Source organism: Penicillium alfredii, assembly GCF_028826965.1.
Source record: "Penicillium alfredii strain IBT 34128 chromosome Unknown utg000009l_segment0_segment0, whole genome shotgun sequence".
NCBI classification, from domain to species: Eukaryota; Fungi; Ascomycota; class Eurotiomycetes; order Eurotiales; family Aspergillaceae; genus Penicillium; species Penicillium alfredii.
Window position 1 is genome coordinate 2,896,603 of NW_026622706.1, and position 22,911 is coordinate 2,919,513.

Consider the following 22,911-nt stretch of genomic DNA (forward strand, 5'->3'; position numbering starts at 1 on the left):
GGATTAAGTAGCGAATATAGACCCTAAGCTATTAGCTCCTATGCTATCATCCTTTTATCCACTAGAAGGTTTTTTATTACGGCAATTAGGGCAGATATTTCTTTTTGCGTAACCGCGGCTTAAAGCCTTAGATATCGGTTCTGGATTTAGACAAGGTGACCCTCTCTCATACGCGGGATCGCACTAGTAAAGAACAGCGTTTCCTTTAGGCTCCTTGTGCCCACAGCTCCAAGTGTATATATTTAGTATCTCTTTCTTATATATCTTTACTAAGATTTATACGATCTATATTCACGTGTTAGTAATTATAATAATATATATATATATCTAGAGATATACCGTATATAAGAGTTTAAATAGAAATAAACAGCCAAGGGAAAATCCAGTGGACCTATTGAAAGAATATAGAGCCGAACCTTAGCGGTCCTTATATAACCTATATATCTGCTGTTTGCCTTAGGTTATAAATCGAACCGGGGACAAGGGATCTATCTTATGGCATTTTTAGGCTCTAGCCTAACAGGGCTTAACTACAAATAAAAATGCCGATAGTCCACTAGGGAAGGATAAACAGGATCTATATATCTATACTACGTAAACGTCTATACCTATTTTAGTAAGTTTAGATGATCTCGGCGCTTATTAGACACCGCAGACTCACTCACTCGTATAGCAAGGAGGGGTAGCTACAGTCAGCACGTATAAAAGGCATTTTATTAGGTGCCTTAAATTAGGTAGACTTTTAAAAAGTCCTAACTAATAATCTATTTATAGTTCTCGTTATTTACAAAAGCTAATACTTCCCGACCAAAAAACGGAATATATTAGCGGTTCTACTTTCCACGTTCGTTATCTAATAGATAAAATAGAACTCTACTATACCAACGAGCGATAGATATTAAACCTCTAAACTATTATCACCGGTTATTTAAGCGATTTCACTTATAATTTTACTACAATAATTAAGACTATCAAATATAGAAGGCTCTAATTCACAATTAATAAATATAACGCTATAGAGACTACAAGTCGAGGTCTTACGAAAACTATAAATAATATTACAGACGAAGTGAAGGTATTAGGAAAGAGACGGAAAGCTACTATTATTACGGAAAGGCAGAAGCTACTATCTTAGGCCGAGTCTACTAAGTTAGGATTAATAACTAATAAGAAACCGAGAAGTCAGGTCTTTTTTATTAGAAATATATAGCTATTTTTTAACCCTCTAGAGGAATCGAAACTAGACTCTCTAGCCGTTTAGAAACGAAAATAATTAACTCGTGAGTGCTATAAAAGACTAAGAAGCCTTTCCCCGAACAAAACAATTTTATGGGCAGCAGTATTTACTCCTAGTATTTAGGATTTAAATATACTTTAGAAAAGTATATTTAACTTTGTCGTTGAATTCCTAGAGCCTAGGAATTCACTACAGTAGCCTACTTATATATACAAAATTCTGAATACACTAGCTATCGAGTAACCTCTTTACCGCTTATCTAATTTTAGAGAGTTCTTGATTAGTTAGTATATTAATCCTTATATATATAATTTATAGCTAATATAGCCTAGTTATATATTAGAGTATTAAAAAAGGCCAAAATATCATATATTCATATACTTAATAAGTATAGATACAGTAATCAGAAGTTCCTAACGTCGATAGTAAATAATCCTACTAATATTCTCGATATACTAATCTTTATATTTAAATAGAAGATACCTAGGAAATTATTAAGAGAGTATTTCTTATTCTATATTCTAAGTTAGACAAACTCTTACGGCTCTATCCTTAATCTATAGCTCGCTATAGTATTATCCTTACTATTCCTATCACGGATCGCGTGACAATAGTGATTGTTTCTATACCGCGTAAAGATACTATTCGATTTAGTTATAAATCATCTCTACCCGTGATTTTTAATTCAATCTCCCCGCCTCTTTAACTCCCTATCTCTTTTAGTACAATTAACTTTAGTTCGACTAATATTACCTTAATTTGATGATTAACGGGTATAAGTCCTATCTATATCCCGGTTTTCCGAAGTGCTTCCTATTCAACTATACCTATCGACCTATCCTTAATCCTTATATAATTAAAGAATTTGGATGATATTAACGGACGAAATATAATTAAACGCTCTATTAGCCAGCTATCAAAAAGCCGAAGCGTATAAGGTGTCTAATTGTCGTCAAAATCTACTTTGGACTCTTTAAAGTCATTTCTAAACTAGGAAAAAGATCAGCTTCGCTTTCTAGATTAACGTAGCCTTAATACTAACGAATATGCTTAATAGCCTCTATAGCGAACTTTACCTTATCGTTCGCGATATCTTCGGATATTAGCATATATTTGGCTGTTATAGCTAGTTAATATTAATCTCCTAGTTAAATAAATAGTCTGAGTTGATCTATATTTACAAAATAGCATAAAAACCACCTATTCCGATTCTAACCCATCTAAATATAGTCAAAAGCCGCTAAGGTATACCTTCGTTTATTGTTAAAAGATAGTTTTTTGGGATAGCGATCCGCTGATACCCGATAGGGCGATGGCCGATGTAAAAGAAGGTCGTAGTTAGCGGACTGCACCTATATAAAATATCAGACGCTTGTCCTAAATTTTATCTCGTATTCTAGTGTCTCGTATTTTGGTGGTGCTTCTTTCTATGTCTGGTCGAGAAATGCAGAGTAACTCTTAGTTAGTGTAGGGAAATAGGTACAGAGTAAGGGGTGTCTATCTTACTTCTTATTATATAACTCGGTAGGGTTTATTGTACCTAATATAGTAATACCCAATTCTCCTATTATGTGATCTTCTTATATAGGTTAGTTGATATAGATATTAGGACAGAAGCTTACGTGAGATTGTGAGGCTGATAGCGCGTAATTCATGGATTATATTTATATAACGAACGTAGTAATGAGTCGCGAAAGCTAATATAAATAGTAGAGGGTTTAGTAACCATTTCTATATCACAAGACTTAAGTAACTCACACATCCTATATTAATTGGGTAAGTTTTTAAATACGCCTTATTTACTTTGATTAAACCAAATATTGGGATCGCTTTTAGATTTATTAGTTATATTCCTGTAGTAGTAAATATAGCTGTATTATTTTTAGTTATAAATTAGGTGATTTCAATAATTTCACCTAACTTAGTATAGCTAATCATAAGCTAAGACTTATATAGATGCCCCTCTTCTAATCAATTATTTATTCTCTGGTGAAATTCATAATATAACATATAAAGCTGGACTTAATCAATACGCTATTATATAGGGTGGTCTTATAAAAATGACGCAGGAATAAGCGTGGGATCTTCTTTAATTTTCGTATAGATAGGTCTAGCTATACTAAACGGGAGGAGGTCATTAGAGAATCATTGTAGAGATTGTATCTATATTATGCCTAAAACAGTATATATCTATGAATATAACGCAAATTAGCGCAGAATTCTACTGTAATATAAATATAGACTAGTCTAGCCGTTACTGGCTCTAGCTAAAGATACCGAATCAATTAGATTAGTTTGCCGCAAGATAGTTAGATCCCTCCCCTGAAACATATATCTAAGTCTATGTAGGTGCTGATCTATATACAAGAAATACAATATATAGGTATAAACGACCAGGGTAATGAATATATAAGAAGGAGCAACTCCTTAGGCCTTTGTTGACCTCTCTATCTATTATTAGTATTCTAGTCTTTGGTCTATATCATACCAGCTTCCTATACCGCACTAATATTTCTCGGTCGCTCAACCGTACAACATAGCATCGACGTAGAAGACTACAAAGGCATCTTCCTCTCTCTATCCCTAAGGCTTAACGCCACCGGATAGCCTAATAGGGTCGGCTATACCTCACGCTTCCACGAAGGATCTAAAGCATCTCGATATATTTAAAAAGGTGCTATCTGATCTTACCAACCGTAAACCTCTAAATACTCCTATCTACTAGCACCATTCTTAACCAGGCCCCGATATAAATTAACTACAGTAGTTACTAGTAAAGCTAATCCGTGATAGAGATCCTTCGGTTGAAACCATCGAGGTAACTAAGCCTGCTTAGTCTTGTTTTGCTAGAAATAAGCAGGAAGAGAACGCTTAGACAGCGGAGGTAATTAATCTTAAGAGTCCGATTAGTACTACTCCGGATGATTTTAAATCGTTTAAAAAATAGGCATTTTATATATCGATACCTTAATTTAAGACAATCGTGGAAACGTACGAGCCACTAGTTATATTCTTTTTTTAGAGAAATATAGTTAATACTGGTCTAGTTAGGATAAAGAAGTATATAAATATAAAATTACCGAATCGATAAAGACTAGTAATAATCTAGACAACCTTACTAAATATATATTCGTTATCCGTGAGCGTGTTAATACGTGATATCTTTATATATTAGACCGAAAGTCTACTAAGTATAATTAGACTGGAAGTCCGAGGAGGTAACGCTCTATATTAATATTAAATCGGAATAGCTACGCGATATCCTACGTTATCAAGTCCCTATAAGTTCTTAGCATCGTAATTTCTCTGTTGGTAATATCGAGTAAATCCTTACCTATATTATATGACTAAGTTAGAACTTCTGAGAAACGCTTCGCAGTCGTTTTTGTCTCTTGAATTTTAATAGAAGTCAAGTATTAGCTGCCTATACTAGAGATTTCTTAGCTGTACCCTAAGTTTGTAATACTACTCTTAGGCGTAGTATTTATCCTAGTTGTAGTTACTACTATAAATCTCGAAATTCGGATATAATCCTTTAGCTATATATTGTTGAAACGTGCCGTTCTTATTATAACTAGCATCGCACGTTCCTATAAGGGACTAGTCTTATACTATTCTCTCGATATTTACGATCTCTAAAGAATAATTGACCGGGATAATTATAACTTCAAGTTCTTTAGTATTTTACTCCCGAATAACGTAAACCTTAGCTAATATTAGCTTCTTAACCTTAGGGGTTAGCGGTGTTTGATAGACCTTAACTTCCTGAATTTTGACCGTAGACCGTAAAGAGATCCGTTTCTATCATCCGTATTAGTTCCTAAAGCTGAATATTTCGAGACTAGCTCCTTCCTATATAATAGATATACTACGAACAAAAAAACGTGTTTGTCGGTTAAAGTATAACTAAATATACTCTTTGTGACTATCCTTAAGCGCCTTCTTACAGAGGTTCTTGATATTAGATAGTCTAGCGTTAATCTCTAGTAGCCTTAAAAATAGATTCGCTTCTTCGGATAGGCGGGCCTTGATTTATTAGGTAGATTCTGTTTAGTTTTGTTGCTGTTATTAAGGACTTCACAAGCTAACTTTCTAAAGCTCTAACTTACCGATAAATAAAGACGATTCGTTAAGTTCTTTTTCCGCTGATTTAAGACTTATAGTTCCTATTGTTAAGCCCTAGGGGATAGGGGGAATTGAAAACCACCGTCAATAAATATTCTTATAGTATATAAATACTATAAAGATAAATTACGAAAGAGGCGGAAGGCAATCTCCTAAATACTTAAACTCGCTGTTGCCTATACCGGAGCACGGACCCTTAAGAGAACGTTAATACGCTATTAGTACGCGCGCGCGATATTTTCCTGATAGCAGCATCTCCACAAATAGACTTCAGTCTCTTATTTCTTGTCGCCTTATCTTTTAGTGCTACTAAGGTATCAGACCTATATTATAAGCTCCTACTAACTTAGTCAGGCTTACACAGAACAACTACTTAAAATACACCAATCATATCCATCAGGCATCAGGAGCCAGTATAACACTATCGTCGTTGTATAATATATAGATGGCTAATCGATTATTTCCACGTATATAAATTCAGCCGCAGTTAGCGGAATGACACGCTATCAGTAATATAAATAAAGTCCTAGCACTAGCAAAGATTAATTAAATAGTAAAGGTCAGATTGATAACGAAAGGGAGACGGAAAGTATATATTTAAAGTCGAATAAAAACAACCCAATTTTTGATAGTCTCCCTATCCAGATCAAGACTACCCGGCCGAATCAGGGAAGTAGTCCTCCCAACGCGGATTAGGGTTACAGTTATAGATCATATTAAGTAATAGAGGTACTCTCGGTCATTCTTGTAAGACTGGTTATCTGGTATTCCAGATCGGAGTTACTTAGGAATATTGTTAAGTTGGCTTAAGAATTCAAGATACAAATTCCCTAACAAAGGAGTAGCACATCCCGCAATCGTCCCTTAGTCGTAATTAACTGTTAATAAATATAGAAACTAGATTACTGTTACAGAAAATATAATAAGTATCAAAGGTTGATTATTCCTAAGCAAAATAAATAAGATTTCTTCAATTTAGCATAAACCCTACAAGCCTCCTAATTAATCAGTGTCAATGTTAGATCCTATATCTTCTTTAATATAGTAATTCCGTTAAGTACTAAGGCGATGAATTTCTTCTATATACCTACAAAGATATATCTTATAGAGCAGATCTTCGTTATATATATAACACCTTCAATCCTATAAGTACTTCTCTCGAAAGTATCGCAGGGTCGACTTATACTCACTATATTTCTATGTTCTACGATAAATAGGAAGTTGTTACGCACTGGTCACCTATGGATGTTAGCTGGAACCTAAAGGTATACTTCTCTCAAGATACCAAGACACGTGGGTCTTTCTAGTTATACTAGAAGGCCAAGGGTCTTCTAGTACCAACGATATCCGGCCTCGTAACCGTACTATTGCCTTATTCGTTAGGCCTTATATAGGCTTAGGTCTGTTGAGGTATCGAGGAACGATCAAGATGAGGAGTGCTTAGTGATAGAAGTACCGAAGATACTTTACTACTAGAGGGGTTATCTTGAGAGGATCACAGTGTAAACGAGACAATCTGAGTTGAACTAGTAACTAAGGTTGATAATATAAGTTAAACGCGAAGAGCTAGATACACGATAAATAAGTGTCTTTATATATCCTTCGCCGAATATTCTATACCTTTATTTATAGTATACTATATATAGGTATATAGTAGTCCTATTAATATACTATCCGATATACTATTCCTTAGTAATGGATTGTGGTATATTGCTACGTGACCTATATCTCTATTATCTTATATTATTACCGCGGGGTTGGTTAGCTCTAGTTTTCTCTTATACCTCTACTAACGCGAGTAAGGTGGCTTGGTTCGTAATATCATCTCCCCCTCTTTTAGATTTTTGTCCTCGAAAAGTCCTTAAATTCTCGGTGTAACCCTTTTAGGTATATTTCTATAATATTGTTCCGTTATGTCCCCCTATATTACCGTTAAACCGAAACGTAATAAATACGTTAATAATACTCGTTTAGGTAATAGGATTAAACGAACTAGTCGCTCTATAGATTTCCTATACGATTATTGTTTTATTCGCGGAAAGTGTTATATTATAAGTCTTTTTATAAAGAATAAAAAATGTTCGATTTATGCTCGTCGCGGGTATACTTATAAGAGGAGTTTCTATATAGATAAGGAGTAGGATGATTTATAATAAAATAAACAAAAGTTAGCGTCCGATCTCGAGGAGGCTTAAAAGTAATTTTTTTAGTATTTATAAAAGATAAATAAAGCGATAGCGAAGGTCCTTCGCCTCTAAAAATATTAACAATTTCTTAAGGAACGTGGTAGTCGGATATTAGATTACGACTAGTTAATATTAGATTAGTTAAATAAAGAGGATCCTTTTACCGCTAAGGAGTTTCGTGATTTTGATCGGTTAGCAGAGTAGTAGGAGATTCGTTAATTAGCTACTACGTTAGGGGATACTAGTCTAATAAGAATGATTTAGTCTCTAGATTAGATACCCCCTAGCTTCTAGGGTGTCGAGGCCGCGATTGCCGAAGGAAATTTCGATCTATCTACTAGTGAAACTATTGAATTAGCTAGGAGTAACCTATTAGGTGCTTAATAGGTTCCTATATGTTTTTAGCGGTATTATATCCTTTCTATTTAATAAGGTAGTAAGGCTTACCGCTGATACGTTTATTATCCAGAACTTCTTTGATTTTATATTCGTTTTCGGTTTTTTTCTCGATCCCTATATTAGTAGCGAGTTCGGCGTTTTCTGGTACGGGTTTAAGTAGTAAGATATAAAAGACTAGATAGATACGTCGTATATTGTTAGGTAGATCTAAGAGATATATAACTAGTCCCTTTTTTCCTTTAATAGTAAATAGTCTAATTCTTAAATAATCGAGTTTGTTACTAGGTTGTTTAGTCTTGATATTTCGATATAGGAGATATACTTTCTCCCCTTTTTTTAGGTTAGGTCCCTTCTAGTAGCGTTGGTTATAATATTTTTTTATATAGAGGTTAATAAATTCGATATCTCTGGATAGCTATAAATATAGCTACTTAAGTCTTATAGCTAAAAGATTAGCTAATTCTGCGATTGTTTATTTACCGATTAGTTCGCTAATGATTATAGGATTATATTTGTAATTTACGAAAAATGGCGTTTCGTTAGTTGTTAAGTTTATTATATTATTATATACGAGTTATACTATTAGTAGTAATCCTGCCTAATTATTCTACTAATAGTTAATGTGGTATCTTAGATATTACTTAAGGGTTTAGTTAACCCTTTCTATCTATCTATTAGTCTATAGGTGGTATATAGTAGAGAGTCTATGCTTAATATCTATAAGGTCCGCGAATGATTACTATATATTCGATATGAATAGCTTATCTCTATTAGATATGATTTTGTTTAGTATACTATAGTTCGCGAAGATATAGTGAAGTAGTATATTTGCTATTTAGGTCGTGTTGATCTATTTAGTTATTAGGATTATATAAATATATTTAGTTAGTCTATCGATTATAACTATAATTATATTATATTTATCTGAGTCTAGTAGCTTCGTGATAAAGTCTATAGTAATCTATTCCTAAGGTCTTGTAGGGGTTTCTACGGATTGTAATTTTCTATATTACGTATATCTTATTAGTTTATTTCGTTGATATATATCGTATTATCGAGTATAGTATATGATTTTTTGTCTTATATTCGGAAAGTAGAAATTATATAAGATCTATTCTATAGTTTTCTCGGTTCCTATATATCTATATATAGGTATATCGTAGTAACGTTTAATAACCTCTTCTTGTAATAATATTAGAATATATATTAATCTATATATATATACGAGTCCGGTTTTATCTATTATTAACTTATCGTTTTCCGCTGAATCCTTAAGCAAATCTTATATTATTTAGTTATTAGTGATAGTTTCTCGGAGCTATCTTAATAGCTTATTGTCCTCGAGTTTAATAGTTACTATAAGGATTTATCTATTATAGCCGATTAATCCGTCCTCGTTTTATTTAAAGATCGCTAGGTCTACTATTTTAGTGTTAAGCTTGTAATCTAGTTATTGGCTTAACGCGTCGGCTTAGCTATTCTCTATTCTTTTATAGTAAATGATTCTAAAATTATATTACGCGAGGATTTTAGCTTATTATGTTTGTTGTTGAGTAAGTACTTTAGTCGTCGTGAAGAATATAAGGTTCTTATAGTCTGTTTTAACTATAACTATATATTTAGCTCTTTCTAGGTATAGTCTCTAGACTTAGAATATTGATATTATAGCTAATAATTCTTTATCGTGAATATTATAGTTAAGCTCTATTACGATTATCTTCTTTAACTAAAACGCGATTAATTGAGGCTTATTATTATCGCCTAGTTAGGTTAATTGTATATTTAATACGTAGTCTGATATATCCGTTTTAATTATAACTAGTTTCTTGTAGTTGAATACTGCGAGGATTACGTTTTCTTTAAAGAGTTCTTTAAGGTCTTAGAATAATTTTTTTGTTATATTATCTTATATAAAGTTTTCTTCTTTTTTTGTGAATCGGTAGAGTCCTATTATAATATATATATAGCTTAGCATTATTTATTAGTAGTAGTTAGTGAGTCTAAGGAACTTCTAGACGTTCTTAATATTACGTGGCGTTGGCTATTCGTGAATATTTTTGATTTTCTCTTTTTCTATACTAAACCTTTTAGTACTAATAATATATCCTAGGAACCTTATTTCCTAGATATAGAATTCGTATTTCTTAAGTTTAAGAAATATTTTAGCTTCTCTAAGTTTCTAAAGTACTTTTTTGTTATATTCGATATAGTCTTTGAGGGTCTTAGAGAATACTAAGATATTATCTAAGTAGACTATAATAAAGGTATTAAGATATTTGTTTAATATAGTATAGACGAATTACTAAAAGGATACTAATACGTTAGTAAGGCTAAAGGGTATAACTATATATTCGAAGTATCCGAATTTAGTCCTAAATACCGTTTTCTACTCGTGGCCTATACTAATCCTGATACGATGATACGTGTTGGTAATATTGTACTTTGTGAAGTATTTTATTTCTTAGATCCGATCTTAGATCTTGTAAATTAAAGATAATAGATATTAGTCTTTGATAGTAATCGAATTTAGATATCGATAATCTACGTAAAGACGTAGATTTCTATTTTTCTTTAGAACGAATAGGATCGGGTATCCTACTAGCGAAGTTGATTTGCGGATATAATCTTTTTTTAGGTTTTCGTTAATATATTCTTTTAGTGTCTAAGACTCTTTCTTAGATAGCTAGTAAATTAGTTTAATAGTAGGTTCCTTGCCCTTTACTATATTAATCTCGTGGTTAAATAGGCTATGCTCTAGTAGTACCTTATCTATTAGTTTCGTAAAAACATCCTTGAAGTCTTAATATTCTTTCGGGATTCGTGGTTTCTTATTAGTAGTATAGATCTATTTTATTTTGTATCTGATTATAACGTAGTCTTGTAGTTTATTATCCGTTATATTTAGTGATTACTTAATAATTGTGATAATACTAATATTGTATATCTACGTTTTGTTTTTCTGGTATTATCCTATAATCTTATTTCTAGGACTCTCTTTAAGTTCTCCTTCGTAGGGACCCTATATATTGTGGTACGCGTCGATTAGTAAAGTAGCCTCGCCTTAGGGCCGAGAGCTTTTTTTAGGTTCTTCTTCGTAGGAACTCTATTAGATACTAGTCTCCTTATAACTCAGTTCCTTTAGTTATATCGTTAGATTTTTTATAGTCTAGGTTTTATATACCTCTTTATATAGGTATCTATTAAATTCGATTTTTCCTATCTACTAATTAATTATCGGATTGTGCTTCTATAACTAGGGTACTCTAAGAACTATATTATATTCCTCTAGTTCGGTAATATCGAAGTTAATTAATTTAAAATACTCATAGATTGTTATTAGGATATTTCCGTTTTCGTGCGTAATTCTTAGTCTAAGGCTTTCCCTATTAAGTCCTTAAATCGGTATTAATCGTAGCTTCGCGTAGCCCTAAATTTATATCTATTATTAATATTAGGGGTTTATAAAATTGTCTATAGCTCCCAAGTTAAGTATCGTTTTAGTCGCTTAAAAGAGGATGCTGATATTAAGCTTTATATATCTTCCCTATATTATTACCGCTATTTACTATTATCTTTCTAACTAGTTATTAGTACCTTATTCGTAGATTTTCCGTCCGTTAACCTATATTCTAGTAAACTCTGGTTTCTATCGAGGTTCTTTTATCTAATTTAAGGGTCGTGGCTTAATACTATAATCGAGCTTACCTTAGTAATAGATTAAGTAAGTATCGTCGTAGTATATAAGCGTTAATATATCCTAGTAGTCTAGGTATTATACGTGTCCTTTGTATACGTACTATAGGTTTAGATAGGGGTATCTGAGTTTCTTATTAAGTCGAGTTATTAGTCGTTAAAAGTCCTTATTATATATATTAACGCTTCCTATCTATCGGAGTTATTATATCTTCTTAAGCGAGTCTTTATTTTCTTAGGGGGTCTTCTTAAGGCGATTCCGGAGTCTCCTAAGAAGTCTCCTAAGGTTTAGGCGTTACTAGAATTTCGACTAGTGTTTCTAAGATACTATATCTCTAGCTAGAGGATTCTTCTAATAGATCCGGCGAGTTATTATTCTCTTAAGGACCGTTTTAGGTCTATCCTTAACTCTTAACTATTTCCTAATTAATCTCTAGAAAACCTTCTAACTCTCCTTGGTTAGGTATACCGTCGTTAGCGAATTCCTTACGTATAATAAATACATCTTCGCGTTTTAGGACTAGTATCTACGCGGTATTTAGATTTGAATTATATCTAGTTATTTTATAGTCTTCGCTGAGGGATTCCTCGTTTTAGCGATCGTTATTCGTTACGTAAAGTTGCTAAGCTAGTACTCTAGTAGTATTATAAGCTCCTCTATTCTATATAGCTTATAGTTATTATCGCCGATTACTATTATCTAATACTTTCTTATAGTAATCCTTGATCTAGTGGCCTAGCTTACTATAATAGAAGTAAAGATTCTTTCTTTTACGTTCTTCTTATTTTTTAATCGGAAGTCTCGCTATATCGAGCTCTATAAGTCTTAGTCTATAAGGGTTATTATTATATAATTCTTTTACTGATTATTACCTTTGTCCTCGCCTATCGTTGTGGCGGCGGAATCCTCGTAGGATATGTCCGGTGCCGTTCTATTGTGCTTTATATCGTTATTATCTACGTTTGTAAAGCTAGTTGTTAAATTTGACCGCTATCTCGATTATCCGGGATAGGTCAGTTAGTCGATTAATTCTTATAAGTTCGTCTTTAACTTCTTCTTTAAGTCCTCGTTCAAATAGCTAAATATATATATCGTTATTATAATTAAGATACAAGATGATCTACTAGAATTTAGCGGCGTAAATACTGGCTAAGCTAGTTTATCGGATCTGTTTAAGTTATCGCTCTACGGTTCGTTATATATCAATATCCCCGAATATCTATTCAAGTTTTTTTTAAAGTTAGTATATAATTAGAAAATCGCTTAAATCACGTCTCCTTAATTTAGTTACCTTTTCTCGTTAAATTCCCTAATATAAGGCTTGAACTAGTTAAAGGCTTATTCTCGAAGATAGGTCGAAACGTAGATAATCTTATCCGCTTCTTCTATATAGTTAATAATACGTAACTATATATCTATTTAGGTTAAGAATCCTTAAAGCTTAGATCGAGTTCTATCGAAGAAGTCGGGTTTCGGTAGTTTTATAGATATTACGGGTTTAGTTCTCTCTTAGATAAGTTACTCTTGGAGCTAACTAATTATATCTATAAGTTACGCGTTAGTCAGAGTAGATTAGCTTATAGAATTACGCGAAAGGTTGCTAGTACTATCGTTACCGGCTATAGTTATTGAAGTATTAACGTCTCGTATACTATGATTTAAGACGGGCGTTTAAAGTATTATATATTAGTTACTTATAGATATTAGCTAGAACCTAAAGGTATACTTCTCTTAAGATATTAAGATACGTGGGTCTTTCTAGTTATACTAGAAGGCTAAGGGTCTTCTAGTACTAACGATATCCGGCCTCGTAACTATATTATTGCCTTATTTGTTAGGCCTTATATAGGCTTAGGTCTATTAAGGTATCGAGGAACGATTAAAATAAAGAGTACTTAATAATAGAAGTACTGAAGGTGCTTTACTACTAGAGGGGTTATCTTAAGAGGATCATAGTATAAACGAGACAATCTGAGTTAAACTAGTAACTAAGGTTGATAATATAAGTTGAACGCGAAGAGCTAGATACACGATGAATAAGTGTCCTTATATATCCTTCGCCGAATATTCCATGCCCTTATTTATGGTATACTATATACGGGTATATAGTAGTCCTACTAATATACTATCCGATATACTATTCCTTAGCAACGGATCGTGGTATATTACCACGTGACCCATACCCCTATTGTCTTGTATTATCACCGCGGGGTTAATTAGCTCTGGTTTTCTCCTATACCCCTGCTGGCGCGAGTGAGGTGGCTTGGTTTGTAACAGAAGTCCGGCGTCGCTATAATATTAAAAACACCGCCGGGGCTTCTTAGCCTTCCTAATATAATTTCCGGCTTTCGTGAGAAGAATATTATACTACGAAGGCTCCGGAGAATTATAACTCTTCTTAGCTAGCTCTGGTACCATGTCGGTCTATTCTTCGTCGAACCTGTTACTTAGTACTACTCGTTTACATCGCCCACGTAACGGGCCACCTTTAAGGAAACAATAGTATCGGGAGATCGTAGCCACAGCAGCGTTCCTTCTTTGCCACTCCGCCTCTAGGGATTGAGAGGTAAGCTATATAAATAAGTTCTTAAGAAGATCAATCTACTCCGGTAGCATCTAGTCTTCTATTTAAAGTACCTTCCTCGCCTCTTCGTCATCAACAGCAGCCCCCGAAAGCTATCGTTTAATATCTATTATAGCCTATTTGCGGTCGAACTTATAGCGGACCTTTCGTCTCAGTGCTCTTTCTAACCGACTGAATATATTAGAGGATTCGCGTGTCAATTTCTCTAACCGCGATTATTTCGCTATACTAGGATTGTATTTGCACTCTTTGCCTTGCTCCCTTATTCGCCGCTCGGCCTTAATATATTCTGGATGTTCGCGAAGGGACGCTCGCTGCTCCGAAGTAAGATATCGAGGGCGTCTCTTGTTAATCTATCTACTTATATAGGTGATCGCGCGTATTAGAGACTTATTAGATTCACGACCGTTTATAACACTCTGTATATCCGTGTCGATATAGCGTGGAAGATAATAATTTAAGAAAGTACGAGTGTTAGCGTGTTTTATAATCAGGTTTTACTGTACTTCGCTGACCGCGCTGCTTTTATTTAATATCTTCCCCCCTCTATAGCGAAAACGATAGGCAAATATTGACTAAAGGAAGCCGTGGATCTCCCCTAGATTTCTTAGATATCCAGATATAGCGCTCTCGGTCATTAGCTGGTTCTATTAGAGAACCGCATATCTATTGACTACCTCTATCTTATAGAATATATAAAAGTTTTCGACTCTACGTTTCAAGGGTAGTTCTATCTATTATCGACCGCCTTTAACGAATAGCTTTCGAAGGCGATCTATAGATAAAAGCGCAGGGACTTCAAAGGCTTAAAGCTAAAAAAGTATACCGAAGATAAATATATAAGGGCTAAAGATAAGCGACGGATTGTTGATGATTTCAGGAAAAGGAAAATTGTTATTAAGAATAAGTGGTGATATTAGGATCTTTATTGCCCCGGTTTAATATATAATATATACACTTACGAAGTTCCGAGGAATTTCTTTATATACTCCGACTTGATCTCCGTTAAGAGTATAGGAGGGCCTCTATCTAGATTATACTATATAGAGAAATATAGATATTTAAATTATAGCGAAAGAAGAGTATATAGCCAGTTTATAGTAAAAATACCGAGTATATTAAAGAGATAGAGCTAGATCCGTTCGTATCTAAAATAAAATCGCCTTTCCTAAGTTCGGAGGATCGTCTTATTCAATTTAGTTAAGTCTTAGACGTACACCGGCTCTTTGCCTCGCTCTTATTGATCGAGGTTGAATTTATCGATAAGTTTCCGGATACCCTAGACTAAGTCAGCTCCGAGTGTCGGCTTACGGTGAATGATTTACGGTATTAATCTCTTCGCTATCTTTAGAGGTAATCCTGGTCCGTGTGATTCTCCGATAGTAACCCCGAAATCCTTTTTAGTCAGCTTTTAGGGCGCTAGCTTTCAACGTTCCTTTTAGATATCGACCGTCTTCACCGTATTTCAGCTTTATACAGTAATTAAAAAATCGATACATGTTATTAGGGGTAACCTCGCGTAATACCTCCTCCGGATTATCCTATTTCAAAAGCGTATTAGGCTAAGCAGCCTTCACTCCGTAGTACCTACGCCTCGTATTAGTAACTACCTCTATTACGTAGGTCTGATTTATTACTTACTTATACCAGCGCTTTTCTATTCGTCGACCCTGAACCTTGGTTTGGTCTAAACGTCTATAATCAAGCGGTATATCTGTAAGGTCCTTGTCTATATCGTTATTAGGGTTATCGCTAAAATCAGGCAAAACACCAACGTCCGCTAGGCAGCGCATAGGTCGTTTTAAATAAGTTAACGGCCCGTTATAGTTATCGGGTAGATAGCTGGGTTCCGGGTTGGTCAGCCCGGTTAAAGTTGAGGCATCCCTAGAATCGGAGTCGTCAGTGGTATCGAAGTCAGGCCGGAAAGACACCCCCGAAGTATCACTGTCAGTCGCTGAGGATAGATCTGCGATGTCGCTTATGTTGCCTCTGGGGAAACAAAAGGTTATATGCAAAGGCGCTCTAGGCAGGTAGACAGCTGAATAGAAGGGACGAGGGACTACGAGGCACGGATTAAAGGAGGGACTAGCAAAAGATAAATACTAGAGGAGAGGAGGGCTAGATAGGAGAGTAGGGAGAGAGGGACTATTAGTAGCTTTATAGCTATAAAACCCCTATTGCCCCAGCGACCAATAAGCCTCCGATAGAGTATACTATTTTTGGCGACCTCACCATACGAAGGGTCATAGTAGCGCTTAAGGAGTAGGTCTCTGGAGATAGGTAGAAATCGATAGAAAGCACGAGCGGGGCGCCGACGCAGAGGAAGGGGAGCCACGCGCCCAGGCACCGACATAGCTGAACGAGAACGTGACGGCGCGCGTTACAAGAGGGGCAGTTAAGCGGTGTATGGCTCTGGGGCGAGAGTGCGTGTGCGGAAGGATAGTGCCGAGGAGGCCATTACTGGCCTCCTTTGACGCCAGAATCGGCGACCTCAGCACAAATGCAAATTGTTTAGAAGTGTTATTTATCTATATCGATTTAAAGATAAAGATAATTATATTTAGAGCAAAATCGATTAAAGACTAATTATAACTATTTTATATATCGGAGTATTAAAAAGGTTAAATTCTATCTAGTTTAGATATCTTAAATTAGAACTAATTAAGGGTAATTAGGCTAAAGACTAAAGAAGGACTTCTAACGTTAAAAACTTATATTAATAAAGATTATAAGGTTTCTAATCTAAAATATAAAGTAGATTAGTATTTTAACTAATAAATAAAGAGTATAAATATATATCTTTATAAGAGTTATTATAATATCTTGTTTTTGTACTTTTCGATAGATATATTAGATATATTCCTCGGACTAAATAGTCTTAGTTACCTTATTCTAAAGGTTCGCTTTTATCTAGCTAAATAGTTACTTTAAACTTAACTAAATTATATATATAATATATAGAACCCGAATAATTATTATTTTAGAGTTAATATCTAATAATTAAATAGAATTTTAGATATTTAAAATAAGAGTAGAGTTATTTAATATATTATTAGTTATTATTATAAATACTTAGTCTTTAATCTAATATTTCTATTAGACCTAGACAGACCCGCGGACAACCTATATGGGTCGACCCGTGGGTCAGCCTATGGGCGGGTCGTGGGTCAGACCTCTTGACCTATATGTTACGCACTGGTCACCTATGGATGTTAGCTGGAACCTGAAGGTATACTTCTTCTCAAGATACTAAGACACGTGGGTCTTTCTAGTTATACTAGAAGGCTAAGGGTCTTCTAGTACTAACGATATCCGGCCTCGCAACTGTACTGTTGCTTTATTCGTTAGGCCTTATATAGGCTCGGGTCTATTAAGGTATCGAGGAACGATTAAGGTGAGGAGTGCTTAGTAATAGAAGTACCGAAGGTGTTTTACCACTAAAGGGGTTGTCTTGAGAGGATTATAGTGTAAACGAGATAATCTGAGTTGAACTAGTAACTAAGGTTGATAATATGAGTTAAACGCGAAGAGCTAGATACACGATGAATAAGTATCTTTATATATCTTTCGCCGAATATTCTATACCTTTGTTTGTGGTATACTATATATAGGTATATAGTAGTCTTACTGATATACTATCCGATATACTATTCTTTAGTAACGGATCGTGGTATATTGCTACGTGATCTATACTTTTGTTATCTTATATTATTACCGCGGGGTTAGTTAGCTCTAGTTTTCTTCTATACCTCTATTAACGCGAGTAAGGTGGTTTGGTTCGTAATATTATCTCTCTCTCTTTTAGATTTTTGTCCTTGAAAAGTCCTTAAATTCTTGGTATGACCCTTTTAGGTATATTCCTATAATATTATTCTATTATATCCCTCTGTACTATTATTAAACCGAAATATAATAAATATATTAATAACGCTCGTTTAGGTGATAGGATTAAACGAACTAGTTACCCTATAGATTTCTTGTGCGATTATTATCTTATTCGCGGAAAGTGTTGTATTATAAATTTTTTTGTAAAGAGTAAAAAGTGTTTAACTTATACTCGTCGTGGGTATATTTGTGAGAGGAGTTTCTATATAGATAAGGAGTAGGATGATTTATAATAAAATAAACGAAAGTTAGTGTTTAATCTTAAGGAGGCCTAAAAGTAATTTCTTTAGTATTCGTAAAAGATAAATAAAGCGATAGCGAAGGTCCTTCGCCTCTAAAAATATTAATAATTTCTTAAGGAATATAGTGGTCGGATATTGGATCACGACTAGTTAATATTAGATTAGTTAAATAAAGAGGATCCCTTTATTGCCGAGGAGTTTCGTGATTTTGATCTATTAGCGGAGTAGTAGGAGATTCGTTAATTAGCTATTACGTTAGGGGATACTAGTCTAATAAGAATAATTTAGTCTCTAGATTAGATACCCCCTGGCTTCTGGGGCGTCGAGGCCGCGATTGCCGAAGGAAATTTCGATCTATTTATTAGTGAAACTATCGAACTAGCTAGGAGTAATCTATTAGGTGCTTAATAGGTTCCTATATATTTTTAGCGGTATTATATTCTTTCTATTTAATAAGGTAGTAAGGCTTACCGCTGATACGTTTATTGTCTAGAACTTCTTCGACTTTATATTCGTTTTTAGTTTCTTCCTCGATCCCTATATTAGTAGCGAGTTCGGCGTTTTCTGGTATAGGTTCGAGTAACGAGATATAAAAGACTAGATAGATACGTTGTATATTGTTAGGTAGATCTAAGAGATATATAACTAGTCCTTTTTTTTCTTTAATAGTGAATAGTCTAATTCTTAAGTGATTAAGTTTGTTGCTAGGTCGTTTGGTCTTAATATTTTAACGTAGGAGATATATTTTCTCCCCCTTTTTTAGATTAGGTCTTTTTTAGTAGCGTTAGTTATAATATTTTTTTATACGGAGGTTAATAAATTTGATATCTCTGGATAGCTATAAGTATAGCTGTTTAAGTCTTGTAGCTAAAAAGTTGGCTGATTCTACGATTATCTATTTACTGATTAGTTCGCCGATAATTGTGGGATTATATCTATAATTTACGAAAAATAGCGTCTCGTTAGTTGTTAAGTTTATTACGTTATTATATACGAGTTATACTATTAGTAGTAATCCTATCTAGTTATTCTACTAATAGTTAACGTGGTATCTTAGGTATTGCTCGAGGGTTTAGTTAATCTTTTCTGTCTATCCGTTAGTCTATAGGTGGTATACGGTAGAGAGTCTATACTTAATATCTATAAGGTCCGCGAATAATTGCTATATATTTAATGTGAATAGCTTATCTCTATTAGATATGATTTTGCTTAGTGTACTGTAGTTCGCGAAGATATAGCGAAGTAGTATATTCGCTATTTAGATTGTATTAATCTGTTTAGTTATTAGGATTATATAAACGTATTTAGTTAGTCTGTCGATTATAACTATAATTATATTATATCTATCTAAGTCTGGTAGCTTTGTGATAAAGTCTATAGTGATCTATTCCTAAGGTCTTGTAGGGGTTTCTACGGATTATAATCTTCTATATTATATATATTTTGCTAGTTTGTTTCGTTGATATATATTATATTATTGAGTGTAGTATATGATTTTTCGTTTTATATTCGGAAAGTAGAAATTATGTGAGATCTATTCTATGGTTTTCTCGGTTCCTATATACCTGTGTATAGGTATATCGTGGTGACGTTTAATAACCTCTTCTCGTAGTAATATTGGAATATATATTAATCTATATATATATACAAGTCTGGTTTTATTTATTGTTAACTTGTCGTTTTCTGCTAAATCCTTAAGTAAATCTTATATTATTTAGTCGTTAGTAGTGGCTTCTCGGAGCTGTCTTAATAGTTTATTGTTCTTAAGTTTAATAGTTACTATGAGGATTTATCTATTATAGCCGATTGATCTATCCTTGTTTTATTTAAGGATCGCTGGGTCTACTGTTTTAGTATTAAGCTCGTAATTTAGTCGTTGGCTTAACGTGTTAGTTTAGTTATTCTTTGTTTCTTTGTAATAAATAATTCTAAAATTATATTACGCGAGGATTTTAGCTTATTATATTTATCGTTAAGTAAGTATTTTAGTCGTTGTAAAGAATGTAAGGTTCTTATAGTCTATTTTGACTGTGACTATATATTTAGCTCTTTCTAGGTATAGTCTCTAGACTTAGAATATTGATACTATAGCTAATAATTCCTTATTGTAAATATTGTAGTTAAGCTCTGCTGCGATTATCTTTCTTAACTAAAATGTGATTAATCGAGGCTTGTTGTTATTGCCTAGTTAGGTTAATTATACGTTTAATATATAGTCTAATATATCTATTTTAATTATAACTAGTTTCTTATAGTCGAATATTGCGAGGATTGTATCTTTTTTAAAGAGTTTTTTGAGGTCTTAGAACGATTTTTCTGCTATATTATTCTATATAAAGTTTTCTCCTTTTTTCGTGAATCGGTAGAGTCCTATTGTGATATATATATAGTTTAGGATTATTCGTTAGTAGTAGTTAGCGAGTCTAAGGAACTTCTAGATATTCTTAATATTGTATAGCGTTGGTTATTCGTGAATACTTTTAATTTTCTCTTTTTCTATACTAAATCTTTTAGTGCTGATAATATATTCTAGGAACCCTATTTCCTAGATATAGAATTTGTATTTCTTGAGTTTAAGAAATACTTTAGCTTCTCTAAGTTTCTAAAGTATTTTTTTGTTATATTTAACGTGGTTTTTAAGGGTCTTAGAGAATACTAAGATATTATCTAAATAGACTATAATAAAGGTATTGAGATATTCGTTTAATATAGTATAGGCGAATCGTTAAAAGGATACTAATACGTTAGTAAGGCCGAAGGGTATAACTGTGTATTCGAAGTATCCGAATTTAGTCCTAAATACCGTTTTCTACTTATAGCTTATATTAATCCTAATACGATGATACGCGTCGGTAATATTGTATTTCGTAAAGTATTTTGCTCCCTAGATCCGATCTTAGATCTCGTGAATTAAAGGTAATAGGTATTAGTCCTTGATAGTAATCGAATTTAGATATTGATAATCTATATAAAGATATAGACTTCTATCTTTCTTTGGAACGAATAGGATCGGGTATCCTATTGGCGAAGTTGATTTACGGATATAACCTTTCTTTAGGTTTTTGTTAATATATTCTTTTAGTATCTAAGACTCTTTCTTAGATAGCTAGTAAATTAGCTTGATAGTAGGTTTTTTGCTCTCTACTATATTAATCTTATAGTTAAATAGACTATGCTCTGGTAATATCCTATTTACTGGTTTCGTAAAAACATCCTCGAAGTCTTAATATTCTTTTAGGATTTATAGTTTCTCGTTAGTAGTATAGACCTATTTTATTTTATGTCTAATTATAACGTAGTCTTGTAGTTTATTATTTATTATATTTAGTAATTACTCGGTAGTCGTGATAACGCTAATATTATATATCTACGTTTTATTTTTCTGGTGTTGTTCTATGATTTTACCTCTAGGACTCTTTTTAAGTTCTCCTTCGTAGGGACCTTATATATCGTGGTATATATTAATTAGTAAGATAGTCTCGCCTCGGGGCCGAGAGCTTTCTTTAGGTTCTTTTTCGTAGGAACTCTGTTAGATATTAGTCTCTCTATAATTTAGTTTCTTTGGTTATATCATTAGATTTTTTATAGTCTAGGTTTTATATATCTCTTTATATAGGTATCTATTAAATTCGATTTTTCTTATCTATTAATTAATCGTTGGATTGTGCTTCTATAACTAAGGTACTCTAAGAACTATATTATATTCCTCTAGTTTAGTAATATTAAAGTTGATTAATTTAAAATACTTATAGATTATTATTAGGATATTTCCGCTTTCGTGCGTAATTCCTAGTCTAAGGCTTTCCCCGTTAAATCCTTAAATCGGTATTAGTCGTGGCTTCGCGTAGCCCTAAATTTATATCTATTACTGGTATTAGGGGTTTATAAAGTTGCCTATAGCTCCTAAGTTAAGTATCGCTTTAGTCGCTTAAAAGAGGATACTAATATTAAGCTTTATATATCTTTCCTATATTATTACCGCTATCTACTATCGCTTTTCTAATTAGTTATTAATACCTTGTTTGTAGATTTTCTATCTATTAACCTATATTCCGGTAAACTCTAGTTTCTATCGAGGTTTCTTTATCTAATTTAAGGGTCGCGGCTCGATACTATAATTAAGCTTGCCTTAGTAGTGGATTAAATAAGTATCGTCGTAGTATATAAGTATTGATATATCCTAGTAGTCTAGATATTATACGTGTCTTTTATATATATACTATAGGTTTAGATAGGGGTATCCGAGTTTTTTGTCGAGTTAAGCTATTAGTTATTAAAAGTCCTTATTGTATACGTTAACGTTTTTTATCTATCGGAGTTACTATATCTTCTTAAACGAGTCTTTACTTTCTTAAGGGTCTTTTTAAGGCGATTCCGGAGTCTCCTAAGAAGTCTTCTAAGGTTTAGGCGTTGCTAGAATTTCGACTAATATTTCTAAGATATTATATCTTTAGTTAGAGGATTCTTCTAATAGATCCGGCGAGTTATTGTTCTTCTAGGGACTATTCTAGGTCTATTCTTAACTCTTAACTATTTCCTAATTAATCTCTAGAAAACCT

The 22,911-nt window shown here is 33.3% G+C and overlaps 2 protein-coding genes across 2 annotated transcripts; both read right to left on the reverse strand.

Moving 5' to 3' along the window:
• Nucleotides 1-14,955: 14,955 nt before the first annotated feature.
• NUU61_007013 (uncharacterized protein) lies at nucleotides 14,956-15,724 on the reverse strand (the record flags this gene model as incomplete). Its single annotated transcript, XM_056657538.1, has 4 exons — nucleotides 14,956-15,000; nucleotides 15,188-15,250; nucleotides 15,551-15,621; nucleotides 15,676-15,724. The coding sequence occupies 4 exons, from the start codon at nucleotides 15,722-15,724 to the stop codon at nucleotides 14,956-14,958; spliced, it is 228 nt and encodes a 75-aa protein (XP_056510338.1).
• Nucleotides 15,725-15,862: 138 nt separating this feature from the next.
• On the reverse strand, nucleotides 15,863-16,578 carry NUU61_007014 (uncharacterized protein; the record flags this gene model as incomplete). Its single annotated transcript, XM_056657539.1, has 2 exons — nucleotides 15,863-16,310; nucleotides 16,463-16,578. The coding sequence occupies 2 exons, from the start codon at nucleotides 16,576-16,578 to the stop codon at nucleotides 15,863-15,865; spliced, it is 564 nt and encodes a 187-aa protein (XP_056510339.1).
• Between the last annotated feature and the right edge of the window lie 6,333 nt (nucleotides 16,579-22,911).